The 16,196-nt window shown below is 56.8% G+C and overlaps 1 protein-coding gene across 1 annotated transcript in view; it reads left to right on the forward strand.

Annotated features, from left to right (window-relative positions):
* Positions 1–15,894, forward strand: part of TEAD4 (TEA domain transcription factor 4) — a gene marked incomplete at its 5' end in the record, with an annotated part of 72,989 nt that extends 57,095 nt beyond the window's left edge. Inside the window, 3 exons of the mRNA XM_082351359.1 lie at positions 9,555–9,695; positions 10,519–10,671; positions 10,949–15,894. Of these exons, the coding sequence (XP_082207485.1) occupies positions 9,555–9,695; positions 10,519–10,671; positions 10,949–11,062 (408 nt within the window). The 3' untranslated portion in view covers positions 11,063–15,894. The remainder of the gene's footprint in view (positions 1–9,554; positions 9,696–10,518; positions 10,672–10,948) is intronic.
* Positions 15,895–16,196: the final 302 nt, after the last annotated feature.

Raw genomic sequence — 16,196 nt, forward strand, 5'->3', positions numbered from 1 at the left:
TGGCTATATTATACCACTTTTCCCCTCATCGTCCCAGTAAGTTATATAATTTAGTCAAAACAATAAAGTGTTTAGATTTTGTGACAACGTAGATTGACCACCAGAGTGTGTAATGATTACATTTCATTTCTTGTGCAACTTTTTGGGTTTTCCTAAAAATAAATGGCTCTTTCGCTTGCACATTTCTAAAAAACCTATTATTAAAATTTTACAAATTGTTCTATCATAACCACCATATAAAATTTAAATAATTGTTTTTCACCCAGTGCTCAAGCCTATCAGATAATTTATCCTTTGTCCCCTTCTCCTTTGGGATGCCTCTGTTCTGCTCCGGTTTGAACCGGTTTTCCTCCAGGCCTGCTCAACAGCTGTCCTGAGACCTCTGTTTACTGCTCCTCTATTTTGAATCTACAGTTTCCTAGATCTCATATTTCTCTCTTTTTTGGTGTTCCCCCCTCATTTTGCTGGAATACATTCTCTAGTACCTTCCTAAATAAAGGTGCATGGTAGATAAATGTTCTAAGTCTACCTGTTTGAAATGTCATTTATTTTCAGTACCTGATTCATAGTTTGGGTACAGAATCTCCATCGTAAATGATTTTCCCTAGAAGTGATTTTCAAGAATCATGTTTTGGTTGCTCCAATGTCTTATAAGAGTAGTCTGGTAGTATTCTAATTCTCTATTCTTTGTTATGTAACTCGGTTTTTTTAGCCTCTAGGAGTTTTGCATTTCCTCTCTGTTCCTTACGTTCTTAAATTTCACGTTGATGAGCTTTGGGATCTGTGTTGTTTTTCTTCCTATTTTTGAGCCAGGTACTTGGTAGGCAGTGAGAGGAGAGTCTCTCAATTCGGTAAATTTACTTATATTATTTCTTTTTCTTTGTTTTCTCTGTGTTCTTTTCCAGGAACCCCTGTTAGTCTGATGTTGGATATCCCGGACCTATCCTCTCTGATTTTTACCATTTATTTATTTTCCAATTCATTTTCTTAGAGACTTTCTTAACTTTATCTTCTAATTAAGAGTGAATCTGAGTGAATATTACATAAAACCCAAAGTAACATTGGCATGAATGAATAGTTCTTCTTTCGTGTAAAGTAAGTCTGGAGATGGAGTGTCCAGGTCTGGTCCAGCAGCTCCGTGAAATTACCAGAGACCATACTCGTCTCTATCTGCCATCCTCAGTGTGTGGCTTCTGTCCTCAAGGTCAAGGCTGCTGGGGTTCCAGCCATCACATCCATTTCTCAGGCATCAGGAAGGGGGAAAGCCAACTTAGTTCCCTTTAAGGAGCCTTCCTGGAAGTCCCACACAACTCTTAATTAGTTGTCTGTTTGCAGGTAGCTGCAAAGGAGCCAGGGAAATGTACTCTTTTAGTTGAGTAAATTGCCATTCTGAATAAAATCAGGGTTCTATTACTACAGAAAATGAATGACTCTTTCAATTGTTGATGTGTCATAGTTTAATTGATGGCTTTTTTTTCTTAATTGTTTGTAAAATCTTGGTGCATTGTACATTTAGTGGTGAAATAGATTAATGGAATATGGTGGCATGCTCTGCCCACCCCGACCCCGCCCCTTGTATCGAATATTTAGTTTTGACCATGACGTTTTTAATTTTTAAAAGCTCCTTCTTCTTCTTTGATTGCATCCTAATCTTGTTTCATGGCTACAATTTTCCTCTCATCTTTCTGGGGACTTGAAGTGAGAATTATTCTTTAAGTTTTCTTCTTCTCCCTTTGTTTCCTTTTAGTCCCTTTTTCTGTCTGTTTGAGTCTTTATCTTTCAAGTTGGAGGATTTTCTCAAATGTCTATAATTCGTGGCCAGATTTTTGGGTCCTTATTTTTTTGACAGCTTTATTGCCATATAATTCACTTACCATATAATTCACCTACTTAAAGTGTACAATTCAGCATTTTTAGTATATTCACAGAGTTGCAACCAGTTAATTTTAGAACATTTTCATCACCCCCAAACCCATTAGTTATCACCTCCACCCCCCAGCCTTAGGCAACCACTAAGCTGCTTTCTGTCTTTATAGCATTTTTAGATATTTCCCATAAATGGAATCTTACAATATATAGTCTTTTGTGACTGGCTTCTTTCACTTAACGTTAAGTTTTTAAGGTTTAGCTATATTATAGCACATGTCAGGACTTCATTCCTTTTTATGGTTGAGTAATATCCCATTGTCTGGATAGACCACATTTTGTTTATCCATTCATCTGTCAGTGATGGGCATTTGGGTTGTTTCCACCTTTGGGCCATTGTGAATAATGCTGCTATGAACTTAATATACAAGTCTTTGTGTGGACGTAACTTTTCATTTCTCTTGGGTAGATACTTAGGCATGGAATTGCTGGATCATATGCACTATTTATTTATTTTTGGCTGCGTTGGGTCTTCGTTGCTGTGCGGGCTTTCTCTAGTTGAGGCGAGTGGGGGCTACTCTTTGCAGTGCGTGGGCTTCTCATTGCGGTGGCTTCTCTTGTTGCGAGCATAGGCTCTAAGCACGTGGGCTTCAGTAGTTGTGGCTCGCGGGCTCTAGAGCGCAGGCTCAGTAGCTGTGGCGCATGGGCTTAATTGCTCCGCGGCATGTGGGATCTTCCCGGACCAGGGCTCAAACCCGTGTCCCCTGCATTGGCAGGCAGGTTCTTAACCACTGAGTCACCAGGGAAGTCCCCTCTTTTTACATTCTTGACATTGTCCTTTGAAGCACAACCTTTTCCATTTTGATGAAGTCTAGTGTATCCTTCCTTTTGTTGTTCGGGCCATTTGTCCATCCAGTGACTGGGAACTCTGTGGACAAGGTGTGGGCCTTGTTACCTGCTGGACTTCTCTTTCAAGTGATCGGGGTTGGGGAACCAGCTGCTTTATTGAGGACACTAGTAAATGTCAGCATATTTACTGGACCTTTTCCTTTCCTGAAGTGGTTCAGTTTCTCCAAAGAAGACCCCTACTGTCCCCCGCCCCCTTGGCAGGGACATACGAACGTTCTAGCAGTGGGGCAGGGAGAGGGCTAGGGGAGCCGACCGTTTCTTAGGCAGCGTTCACCTCATGCCCTGGCTCCCACCCCCTCTTCCGACATGCCTGGTGTCCCTGAGACCTGACGCCCTCCTGTTTAATTTCTTCCCCTGGTGTGTGGAGAGGGGGGGCCCGGAGGCCTGACCACCCAGTGTACAGCCTTTCAGCCGGTTCCTTGTGTCATATCCTGTGTCTCCCTGGCCATCACTGTCCTGGCCCCTCTCGTCCCGAGGATGGTGCTGACTTCTCACCCGTCACCCCTCTGAGGGCACTTTCAGGCTGTAACTCTTCTTGCGTCCTTTTCCCCGCAGAAGCCATCCTAGTTCAGATCAGCTGTCAGTCCCCTGGAATTTGTTGAATTCTCCTGTCCGTTTGGCCTTTTCTCCGTTTTCTTCGTGTGTGTGGTGCAGTGCAATAAAAAAGGCCTTTGCCCTCATCCTGTCGGCTCTCTGGCCGGGGAAATGTGAACTTGTGCGGTCAGTCTCGCATTTTACCCAGAGGCCCACGAGGGCCACTGCTAATGGATTGGTAGCATTTGTTTGGAGTGCTGGGTTGAGGAAGATCTGGAGGGAGCCCTTCCTGGATTGACTGGTAATGTCTGCCATGGGTGCAGCAGGGGAGGGTAGTGTGCATTTCCTACATGTTTACCGTCCCTTTGTTTAGGTAATGAGGAGTCCTTGAAGGTTGTTGAACGGGGCATGGCCAGAGCCGTGCTTGGTTATATGCATTAGCCATCCAGACTGACAGCTGCACTACAGGCCGAGAAAGAGACCTCAGCCTCCTTAGGGCCTCAGCGGAGAGGCTGGCTTTAGAGTCCGATGTACGAGGCAGGATGCCAGGCTCCCTTTTCTCAGGAAGGGCTTAAACCATCTCATTTCCCTTTTTTCTTCTCCCTCTTCTCCCTTCCAGCCCTGAACATGGGAGTTGGAACCAAGTGGCTTGGTTGTCAGCAGCCGACTAGCACTGGTACCATCCGGCCAGCGGTGGCAACTCCCACCTCCTGCTGTGTGTCCAGGGAGGTTCCTGGCCTTTCCTTAGGAGAGCCTACGCCCTCCGTCGCCTGCTCCTTCCCCCACCCCCCAAGCCTGTCCAGGCTCAGCCTTGACTCGGAAGAACGCCCTTGGCTCAGCTACCCCGAGGGTTCAATTTAAGGTGACCCCTGACCAGGGAGGCCTGGCTGGCAGGAGGAGTATGGGAACACCACACTGGTCGTGGCAGATAGCATACTGGGGGCCCTTTTCACCAGCTTCAGCCTTCTTTCAGTTGGTGACAGTATTCTGTATTCTTCTAGCCACCGTCCAAATGAGAGCCATCCTAGGCCCCCATTTCACAGATGGGGAGACTGAGGCATGGAGTAAGCAAGGGTCTGGCTCTGAGACCCCCAGCCTGGGCAAGCCTTGCTCCTGTAGTCCTTCTTGTGATGCACACGCCGAGGTAGGTCAAGGCAGTCGGCGGAAGGTCACCCCAGGCACTGTTCATAACCTGACTTGTACTAGCATGTTCCATCCTTGCCACACCTCTGAAGGGAGGTACAGCTGACAGCCTCGTTCCGTACGGGGGAAGGTGAGGCACAGAGAGGTGAAAGCATGTGCCGGGCAGCCCATTTCGTAGTGGCAGAACCAGGATCAGAACCAGCCAGCCTAGCTCTGGGAGTGTGCTCGGAACTATCACCCCAGACCATCCGGCCTTGCCGGGTGGCTGGGGTCCCCCGCGCGGCCCCGTGCTCCCCCTGCTCCTGGTGGAGAAGGCTCTGGATAGCTTAAAAAAGGGCCCCCGGCCCCTGAGGAAGGACAGCTAGTGGGGGCAGGGAGAGAGCAGTCTCAGCTGTGCATTCATTGTCGAGCTGGGCACTTGGGGTTCTTGGGTCTTCTAGAGCCCAGGCTTCCCTTCCAGGAGATGGGCCGGGGTGTCCTGCCAAGAGATCAGAGCTGGCAGGTGGGGAGGAGGACCAGAGGATCCTTCTCCTACCTGGCTCGTGGCCCTGGTCCTCTCCTTCCTTCTGACTCTGGGGAGGCTGGAGGTGGGGGTGAGGGGAGGAGAGGAGGTGGAGACGGTGGTGCTGGGCAGCGTGATTGGGCAGGTTCCACGTCGGGCCTCTGTGCTCCGTCCACGGGCTGCGCACACAGCCCGTGCCGTGCGGACCCGATAGGAGCTTGCGTTCCGAGTGGGAGAATCAGAGCAGGTCTCGCCTGCTCTGTGTGGGAGGGGGTGGGCTACCAGTGAGCCCTCCCAGCGTGTCAGGAGAGCAAGGCAGGCAGCAGAGGGCCCAGCTGGAGAGCTGTGTCCCGAGGGAGTCTCGGCTCCTCTGGGCCCTGTTTCTCCACCTGAAAAGTCAGCACTTTGTCCCGGAGGGCCTGCGAGTGGCTTGTGTCTGAGGACCCTGATGAGTGGGGTCAGCTGGGGGTGGGAGGGTGGGCACGTGGGTGGCCAGGGCACCTTGGCCGTCATCCGGTCCCTCTCCTCCTGGGTGGGGAAGGTAGAGGCGCCAGGGAAGGACAGACCTGGGATGTGGGAGAGGAAGGTCTCCTGCTTGCTAAGCATGGGACTTGGGGTCCTCCCAGGCAACCCCGGTGCCCTAGCCGTCTGGAACCCTCCTCTCCTGCGCCCTGGCCTGTAGCTGGTGTGAGACTGACCACACGATTAGGAAGGGACGCTGCCAGGAGAGGACAGTGTCGCCGCACACACCCCCCTCGCCCCGCCTCAAAGCCTGGCGGTTTTCTCGTCCGGCCCCAGGCCCCGGGCACGCAGGCTGCGGAGTGGGCCAGAGCCCGCTTGGAGCGGCAGGAGGGCTTTGATGCCCCAGCGCAGCCTCCTGTGCCCCTGCTGCCGATGGTACTGTTCTCTTTGGTGGGGACAGCTAGTAAGTGGTCGGCGCGCGGTCCGCCGGGACTCATCGGTTCCAGCTGGCGGTGGCGTTGGGGGCAGGAGGGGCTGGGTGTCAGGCTGTGCTCCGTGGGTGTGAGATGAAGAGGCTGAGAAGCTCCCAACTCCCCCAGGACATGTGAGACCAGCAGAGGCCACCTCTGTCCTTAGGCAGTGGGAGAGGGGACTCTTACACACAGATGGCCGTGAACTCCAGTCTGCAGACTGGAAATGCCGGGCAGAGCTGGGCCGAGGCTGGGCAGGGAGGACAGTACCCCAGACCTTCCTCCGTCGAAGGGCCCTGACATTTCTCCCAGGCACATACCAGCCCATGACAATGAATCTGAGCCCCCTGGCCCCCAGGCCCGGCTGTCCCGGCTCATCTGTCAGCCACCCGATCCACTGCACCTGTTCCAGGCCCAGCCTGTGAGCTGCCACTGCACCGCAGCTATGAATAGGGTGGAGGGCAGGGGGCCGCGGGGGCGCTCTCAGGGTGACGTGGGGGGCAGCTTTGCTCTCAGGCTGAGAAAGCAGAGACGCTGAGCGTGTGCGCGGAGGTGCTCAGACTGGGGGGTACGCAGTGGGGCTGCAGGAGGTGGTGGGTCGCAATTAGGACGGCACTGAGAATGGTGAGGGGCTGTGGAGTGTGCGCTTTTTGCTGCCCGGGGTCCCCCGGGACCAAGCAGTGGGGCCATAGGGGAGGTTCTGGGGCAGACGCTGGACCGCCAACGTCCGAGAGAGATGAGACGTCTGAGACTTTCAGCTCTACCCCATCTCCTTCTCTCTCTCTCTCTCTCAAGCACCAGCTCACCTGTCCTACCTGCTCCCCAACAAGTCACACACTCCTTGAGAGCAGAGACAACACTGCAGCCTCTTTGGGCCCCACCCCTGTCCTGGCCATGCTGGGCCAGGCAGCATAAATGGGCAACAGAGTTGATTGGAAGGACCAGGCGAGTGGGAGGCGATGCCAGAAGCCCCTGGAGTGTCTTTGGGCCGGGGCGGGGCTCCGAGGACTGCCAGGGGTGCAGGAGGTGGAGGTCCCCTTGTGAGCACAGGACCGTTCCTCACCCAGAGCCGCCGAGAGGTTCAACAGCCACGCGCCTCTCTGTGGCAGGCACGCCGCGCGCCGGGCCTGAGCCCTGGGAGAGCTTGGTGCCTGAGCCCTGGGAGAGCTTGGTGCCTGAGCCCTGGGAGAGCTTGGTGCCTGAGCCCTGGGAGAGCTTGGTGCCCGCCTCGAGGGTGCGTACCACCTGGAAGGGGCAAGGCCAGGCCCTGCCAGCACAGGGTGGTGACGGGCACGTCCCACCCCCGCGGGGTGCTGGGCAGCTGCTACCTTGTGCGCTGGGGACAGCCTGGAGGGGCCGTGCCAGTCCTGCCCGAGCCCGGTGCACAGTGCACGGACTCACATTTCTTCACGAACGGTTAGGTGATTGTTTTCATATCTATTAGGAGAAACAGAATCCCTGATGTCACGGATGTGACTGCTTAGAATCAGAATGAGTTGATTTGAAAGAAACCGTTAGGGGTGGAGTGGGGCGTGTGGTGAGCGGTACGCGAATAGCATCAATCAGGAGGAGGACGGCGGTGGCCGCATCTGGGAGACATCAGTTCACGTCCTGGCCTCGCCCCCTCGTCCGGGTGCCTGCCCTCCCCAGGAGCCGGGCTCCCTGCCACCTCCTTTCCAGGCACGGTCCACATTCCTGCCCTGCGCTTCTGTATCTCAAGCACACACAAACTGTCTGTCCCCCAGGCCTTTTTGAGGAAGTCCGACAAACTGGGTCTCCGAGGAGGGGCATGTGACTTAGTAGAGAGAACAGGAGACAGAGAGCTGGTGCTGGTGCCAGGGGCCAGGTTTCACTGCACCGCCCGTCACAGCGGCAGTTAATTCCCAGCCCACCGAAGGCCTGGCCCACATCCGCAGGCCCCTGGGCGCCCCCTGCCCTGCTCCACGCCCACCACAGAGTGGGGAGACTGCTGCTTATTTCGGAGTTTAGTTTTCTCTTTTTCTTTTTTCTGGCCACGCCGTGCAGCTTGCGGGATCTTTGTTCCCCGACCAGGGATTGAACCCAGGCCCCCAGCAGTGGAAGTGCAGAGTCCTAACCACTGGACTGCCAGGGAATTAATTCCCTGTAATTCATTTTTTTTTTCTTCCTAATGGCCCCATGAAAGCCCTTGCTGGGCACACTGAAATGTATGCCATCTAGGTCAACATGGAAACAGCCTTTATTTTCATCATAAAAGTAACACATCCTTATTCTGCTTTATGACCTGCTTTGTTCTTTCTTTCCGCTCAACATTATGTTGTAGTCAGTTCACAATAGTAAATACAGGTCCCTCTCGACACGGTGTGTGGCTCTGTAGTATTTCCACTGTGCCTCAGACAGTTGCCCCCTGCCAGTCTAGAGAGTGTACTTTCTCTTGGAAAACTTCTTTCCCCAAAGGAGAGAAAAGTAACGACTTTGATGGCCAGGGGCAGAGCAGCCCGGGGCCCGGCTCTGAATCGTGCTGGAAACTTCCCGGGGTTCTGGGGCTCCCTGTAACTTTGTGCAGAAGAGTCCTTGGGGTCAGAATCCTTATCGCGGTCAGGAGCTCGCCTGCGTTTGTGGGGCTGCACTCTGGGTCCCGCTGGGCAGTGATTTGGGACGAGTTGCGTGGATGGGAGGAGAGGCTTCCCCCTAAGAGTAAGCCTTTTGCGATCCGTTTGCACACTGCTTCTGAGTCTGAAGCTGCTCTGTTAGCACCCTGACTCAAATGGGGTGATTGGCTGTGGAACCCAGGTTCTGGGGTGGGGACCCCTCAATGGTTGGGGGCTTCGCCGAGGCACCCAGTGTCTCTCCGCTGGGTGGGAGAAGCACCAGAGCTGGAGCCTGAGGACCCAGGGCCCGTGACTCATCCACTCTGGCCTTGGGCAAGGCCCACGGTCGGGGAGCCTGAGATCAAACTGAGGCCCCCGTCCTGCCTTGTCCCACCTCGCAGGGAGTGGGTGTGAAGTCATGAGTCTTATTACCCACTTTCCTGGGGGGTCAACTTCAAATCGCCCCAACACGCCGCAGCAGGAGGTGCCCTGGACCCTGCCTTCAGGCACGAAGCAGATCAGAGGACCGGGGGCTCCCACACCAGGCTGGGGAGGGGGTTCCCTTTGGCAAAGGGGCTCGGTGAGAGGGTGCTAGCCAGACTTCTGTTGTGCACAGAGCTCTCAGGGCAGTTGCAGAGGAGCCCAGCGGAAAGCGGCCGGTGCTGGGGAGATTGGTCCGGAGGCAGAACAGAGATGCAGAAGGTCAAGGGTGGCCGGGCTCGTGGTGCCCCAGAGATGGCGAGCGGCCAGCCCCCAGAGCCATTGCTGAAGGGACACCGGCAGGGCCCTAATGCTCTAAAGACCAATTTGGGGCCCCGCCTGCTGGGCTGTTGGTACCTGGTGGGCATCAGGGCTGGAGCTGATGCAGGCCCAGGTTCTTGCCATTGTTTGGGGCACACAACCTGACTTTACACCAAGCCTGCGTGTGGATGGACGGGAGAGCTTTCCGAGGTCCTGTGTCCACGTTTTTTCTGAGCCCCCTGATGGCGTCCTGGCCCTGGGGCCTGGGCTGTGGCCCCAGAGGCGGCCTCGGTGCCGCCCCCAACAGGGCCCCTCTGAGTTACCGCCCCTCCTTGGTCTCCCCTTGTCTCCCTCCAGGCAGACCTCAACACCAACATCGAGGATGAGGGCAGCTCCTTCTACGGGGTGTCCAGCCAGTACGAGAGTCCCGAGAACATGACCATCACCTGCTCCACCAAGGTCTGCTCCTTTGGCAAGCAGGTGGTGGAGAAGGTGGAGGTGAGCACGCACCGCCGCTCGGCCGCCTGGGCGCCAGACCGTCGCGCCCCTGCGGCCCGGGCTTCTCACCTCTGTGCCCAGATATGTCTGAATGAATGCAGTCTGACCCTTGCCGTGCCTCATCACTGACAACCCACCTCACGTCCAACACAAGCAGAGCACCTGCCCCCCCCATCCTGGTGGGTCTCACCTGTTGCCCGTCAGGTCGCGGGGAACCGTTCCAGCACCCCAGAGCTGAGCTCCCCTACAGCTCTTAACCCACGACCCCTCGGGTGGAGTCCGGGCAGCAGCGGTCTCTGAGAAGCTCTTCCAGTTAGTTATTTCCAGTGAAATTTAATTTTGAGATCATTGTGGACCCATGTGCAATGGTAATCCCTTCCCTAGTTCCCCCGATGGCAGCATCTTACATACCTAGAGTGGACCATTAGCAACCTGGCTCTTGACGCCGATGTAGCCCACCAACCTGAGTCAGATTCCGTCCGTTTACACGCACTCATTTGTGTGCATGCCTGTGTGTGTGTGCCCAGATGTGTAGCTACACATACGTGACGGTTCCGTGGCCACAAGGTCCCTGTGGCCCATCCCCCATGTGCGGCTGGGATTGAGCTGTCATTCCGTCCCCGTCTCCACGTCTTTAAGCTCCTTCCTCCGATACCCGGCGTCCGGGTCACAGCGGGCGGGGAGTGCTCTGTCTCGAGGGCTCCCTGGGCTCTGCCCGTCCTTCCCACTTAAGGCCGAGCGGGTTGTGGAGCTTCCTCACGGAGCTGGCCAGGCTGGCTGTGGGCAGCCGCCTGCTAAGCCCCACTGTCCCCGGGCCCTGCAGACCGAGTACGCGCGCTACGAGAACGGCCACTACTCCTACCGCATCCACCGCTCGCCGCTCTGCGAGTACATGATCAACTTCATCCACAAGCTGAAGCACCTGCCCGAGAAGTACATGATGAACAGCGTGCTGGAGAACTTCACCATCCTGCAGGTGCGCGCGCAGGGGTGTGTGCAGGTGCGCGCGCAGGGGTGTGTGCAGGTGCGCACGCAGGGGTGTGTGCAGGTGCGCGCGCAGGGGTGTGTGCAGGTGCGCGCGCAGGGGTGTGTGCAGGTGCGCGCGCAGGGGTGTGTGCAGGTGCGCGCGCAGGGGTGTGCGCAGGGGGTGTGCAGGGGGGTGTGCAGGGGTGGGGGGTGAGGGTGGGCGGTGGGCAGAGGAGATGGCATGCTGTCTCCTGGGCCCCGACCCCCTCCTCCCCTCACCCCTGCAGGTGGTCACCAACAGAGACACGCAGGAGACCCTGCTGTGCGTCGCGTACGTCTTCGAGGTGTCGGCCAGTGAGCACGGGGCTCAGCACCACATCTACCGGCTGGTGAAGGAATAAGAGACCGGGGAGCAGGGAGGGGGGCAAGACATCGTGTGTGCAGGGACGTGGGGAGGGGACCCGCGGGGGCAGCCCCCCCCAGAGCGCCAAGAGAGTTGCGGTCATGACGCTTCTACCCAGGAACACACTGCCTGAACCCGCAGTGCCTAAGCCCAATAAACCCAAGATCTGTGCGTCTTCAGAGGCCCCATCTGGCTGTGTGAGCCTCGGGAGGGGCTGAGGGAGCAGGGGGCTGGCTGGGAAACAGGCCGGAAGCAGCCCCGGGGTGCAGTCCTGAAGCCAAGGCCCCGGTGGACTCAGCCAGCAACGTCCGGATGTTGAAGCTCAAGATGGGACAGCCCCTGCGCTGCACGAGCCGCTGCCCGCCCGCTGCCGGCCGCGCTGGGAGGCCTGAGGGCGGGCGTGGGTCCTCGGCCTGTGCGTCCTGTGTGGGCACCTCGGCCACCTGGGAGTGATGCATCCGCCCTGGCCATGGCCACCTCTGCTGCTGCTGCCCCAGGACAGCCGACAGGGAGGCCCAGCCCAGTCCCGCGGGGTGGGTTTCGGGTGTGGAGGTGACTGAACTCTCAGGAGGTTGGAAGTGGACGCGGTCCGAGCTCTTTAGGTAGTTTTCATCCATCTCCAGGCATGGGCTCCGTGGCCACACTGGCTGCCTGGGGGGGGTTGGGTCCCAGGTCAGGGGAGCCCGAGACAGCGAGGGTGGGAGTGCAGTGGTGCAGCCAGCTTTTGAGTGTGGGTGGTGAGGCCGGAGTCACGCGGCCTCCTCTGTGGTGGTGAAGGCCAAGACAGCTGGTCAGAGGTCTGCGATGGACCAGTGGTTTCTGAGACCCCACAGTCTGGATGGTCTGTGAGTCTCACCGCGAACCCCTCCCAGCCAAGAAGCCTGCCGGGTGCCGCCTTGGAGCAGCCCAGGCCGTCCACACCCTCCCTAAGTCCACTCCCTACCTAAAGGTCAGGTTCTGTGCCCCCCTCGGCCCTGGGCCTGGAGGAGACCCGCCGAGGGATTTCCCTGGTCATTTTCTCCTGGGAATGGGCCTCAGTCCTCGTGTGCCCTGCTGCCCGAGCTGTCTCAGCGTGAGTGTCCTTCCTCCCTGTAAAGGGGGATGGGATTAGTGAGGAGGAAAGATCTTGTCATTAAAGGGCCTGGTGCAAGATGCACTAAATACAGTAAACATTATTATCCCCTTATCCCTGCCCTTGGGGCGCTCGGGGCCCGGCTCTTTGCTGCCATCTAGTGGCCATTTGGTATCACCTTCTCTAGTGGGGAACCACAATTCCAGGAGCCTGGAGCCGAAGGGGAACAAGATTCAACCTGCAGGTGTTGTGTGTGCCCAGCACTCAGGGAGATGTATGGGGATAAGAAGCGAGTAAGACGACGTTGAGGAGGTGTTACGGAGCGGTTAGGAGCAAGGGCTCTGGAGTCAGGCTGCTAGGATTGGAATCCTGGTGCTCAGCTACAGACTAGCTGTGTGGCCTTGGGGCAAGTTACCTAATTCCACTGTGCCTCAGTTTCCCCGTCTGTAAAATGGGTATAAAAACAGTACCTACCTCGTGTATGCAGAGTGCCTAGCACCGTGCCGAGCACACAAGTGTGTTCGATACCTATGTGTTATTATTCATAGCATCTGACTCCTTTCAGTCTGAGAAGTCAGCTTGGAAAACTCTTAAGTGGGGTGAGCGGTCCTCAGAGCGACTGGAGTTCAGAGGTGGGAGGGGGCAGGGCGTGAAAGGTTCGGGGAAGAGGGGGAAATTGAGAGGGGCTGCCCCTTAAAAGAGGGGCAGTGTCTAGATAAGCAGCCTGTGGACGGCTGCTAGGCCCCATGCCAAGTTGTGTGACCCTCCCACGTGCGGGGACCTGGCTCTCACTTACGGATGATGTGATGTGGAAGGGGCCTTGGGGTCCCTGAGAAGCACTCACACGTCCTCCTCTGGTTAGTGTCTGATAAGGCTCTCCCGCCCTCCCACCTCCCAGCCCCTGTTTCCGGGGCCGTCAGCATAAGGGGAGCTCGTGACGCCTGCCCTCCCAGCACGACTGAACCTTCCAGCAAGGGCTTGAGAAGCGTGTGTGAGCAGCCTCTGGGCCCTGGGACGGATGCACAAACTAGGCCCCTCATTTTGCATTGTGGGTGAGGGCTGCCAGTGCAGCCGTCGGGGCCACGTGTTGGCTGTGAGTCTTCCCTTCTCTTTAGGAACTGACCTCAGTAGCCTAAGAGAGTAACCTACTTAGAGCTGGAAAGTCCAAACCGGTCAGCCACGGAGGACACAGATGCAGGCGCCTCTCCCCGCGGTGTCGTGCAGACCACAACCTGGCCCCACCTCTCCTGCAGCCTCATCTGACACCCCCCTGCGCCCCTCCCCGCCTTTCGGCCCTGGCACCGCATGTCCCCTGGCTAGCAGGCCCTGGAGAACTGTCACTCATTCTTCAAGAGCCAGCGTGGAGCCACGTCTTCTCCCGCAGGAGGGCCGGTCGCTCCTGTCCTGGCGTGGCAGAAGCGTTCCATTCGCAACCCGTCAGAGCACCTGCCACGTGTCCCTGGACACAGGGCCTGTGTCACCTCTTCCATCCTCACCCGGGGGTGCTGTGCTCTCCCCATTTTAAAGATGAGGAAAGTGGGGTCTGGAGAGGCCGGCTAACTTGCTTGGAGTCTGAATGCATTTATTCACTCGCTTAGCACATGTTTATTTAACTTCTGCTTCGTGCCAGGCGCGGGACGTACTGATGGCCGAGACAGACGGGGTCCCTGGGAGCTTGCGTTTTACTGAGGAGGGAAGACAAAGTGAGTGGGTGAAGGGCGTGCAGACTGACGGGTGCCGACAGGAGGAGAGGGCGCCGAGGCCGAGGCCTGGGGGGCGGGTGTGACGCGTGTCCCGGGGACAGCGAGGAAAGCCGCATCAGGAACCCAGAGACGCAGGCCCAGATCCGGCCCAGGCCCTGCCCCCGCACTCGGGAAGGGCTTGGGCTTTTTCTCCGTGTGATGGGAGGTCCTGGAAGTATTTTAAGCAAGGGAGTAAGACTGTCGGGTCTGGTTTTTGGGAAACAGCACTGGGTGGCCGTGGACCACAGAGCAGTGCGCGTCGTTGTTTCCGAGTCTGTCTCGCCCCCTGGACTCAGCATCTGGGTGGGGAGACTGTAGGTGCCTGCTCTGTCACTTTCTGTAATCTGAGCCCACGTCTGGATCACAGCAGGTGCCTGATGAACATTTGAAGGGTGCCCGTGTGCAAGGTGCGTGACCCGTGCCTTTTGGGCCTGGGAGGGGGTGATGAGTGGGTGTCCCCGAGCCTGCAGGAGAGGACTCTGCTGACACCATCAGGAGTCAGCAGGCGGGGACGTGGAAACAGGATGGGTGCCTGGCCGTGGGGTCCGATGACCCAGCAGACAGTGCCCCAGTGACCACCAGTGACCTTCCATAGAGTGGGGTGACCTTCTGAATGCAGCAGGAGTTTGGGAGGCATGTGTGACGCGGCTCTGCCCTTTGGGGACTGGAGCCGGGCGTGAGGAGCGTGGGGCTGGGGGTGCGAGGTTGGGGCACCTGCTCCCTGGCCCGCCCACGGGGCTCGGGGGGCAGTGGGCAGTGGAGCAGGGGGCGGGTGTCCCTTGTTAGCAGGGATGGCGACAGCAGGGATCCCCACCGGGACTGGGCCACCAGTGCACACCTGGGCTGCACCTGCCTGGAGGAGGGACTCGAGCTGGAGCGGGGGCGGGCTTGATTTTCCCCGGTCATCCCAGAGGTCACCGCGTTTGACCCCTGCTCATATTACTGCCGTGTCGGTCAAGACAGGAAGCGAGAAGGTAACTCTGGATAAGTTGATCTTGAGAACGGAAGCCCCAGAGCCAGGCTGCTCCAGGGCTGAGTTGGCTTCTTACAGGTCGTGTGACCTTGGGCGAGTGACTTACCCTCCGGGAACCTTTGTAACCTCGTTTGTGAAATGGGAATAAAGTGGGCTGACTGTGGGGAGGAAGAAGGTGACCGCACCTGTGAGGGGGCAGGTCCACACCTGTGAGGGGGCAGGCCACACCTGTGAGGGGGCCGGCCCACACCTGTGAGGGGGCAGGCCCACACCTGGCCCGCAGGGCGCAGCGGGGCAGCGACTCGGGCGAAGAGGGCCGTCCCACCCCGTCCACAGACGCTCACGTGTTCACACAGCACTCACACGCTGCATGCACACACACACACTTAGACACACACACACACCCCTACACACTGTATACACCTACACACACTCATACACTCACCACATACATACACATACCTACTCACTGTATACACACTCATACATACACACACGCACCACACATACCTACACACACAGTGTATACACATACACACGCTTACACATACACTCACATTCATACACTCATCACGTACACGGACATGCGTATACCACACACCTACACACGCATACCTCACCACGTAGACACACACACAGACGTACACACACACACTCACTCATCATTAGAGAGACAAAAGCTCTGCTCCGATGCCCCTCAAAGGGCAGAGAGGAGGCCTCGGGGCTCCTGGTCGGGCAGACTTTCCTCCTCACTTTGGGGTCAGAAACAGGGGAGCAGGTGTTCTTCATTGAGAAAATAACTCTCGAAAGGGAGGGCCAAGCCACTCTGAATAAGAAACTGTCCAGAATTTGGTTTTTGTGTCACTTTCTGAGACAGGACGGGTGTGGTGGGCGCGCACCTTCGCGGAAGGCTGGAGCCCAGCGGGAGAAAACCGTGTCTTTGAGCTCATGGATGTCTGATACTCAACTTTAAGTTTTTTGTATTTTGCTATGTAAACCCCCTTTGTCTACAAATCTTCAGTAAAGTCTGCTCCACACACAAAGGCCTTTGTGTGAGTGATTTCTTTGTATGGAAATGAAGGCGTCCCGGGCGCTGTTGATAGAGCACAAAACAGCCGCCGCTGCAGAGCCATCCAATCTGGACCAGGCCAGGGGCCGCCCACCCGCTGACGGCCCCTCGCGAGAGAGCAAGAGAAGGGGCCGCACTCGGGGTGACGTTCCAGCCAGTCGGAGCCCTCGGGAGGACGTGCCTTGGCTGCCACCCGAGCCAGTCAATCGCCTCCTGCAAGGCTCCGGGTTCTGTGAGCGCCGCAGTTTCAGACGCAGAGTGTTAGGTGCTTAATAA

The sequence above is a fragment of the Balaenoptera borealis genome (assembly GCF_965194805.1).
Source record: "Balaenoptera borealis genome assembly, chromosome: 13".
Classification (NCBI taxonomy): domain Eukaryota; kingdom Metazoa; phylum Chordata; class Mammalia; order Artiodactyla; family Balaenopteridae; genus Balaenoptera; species Balaenoptera borealis.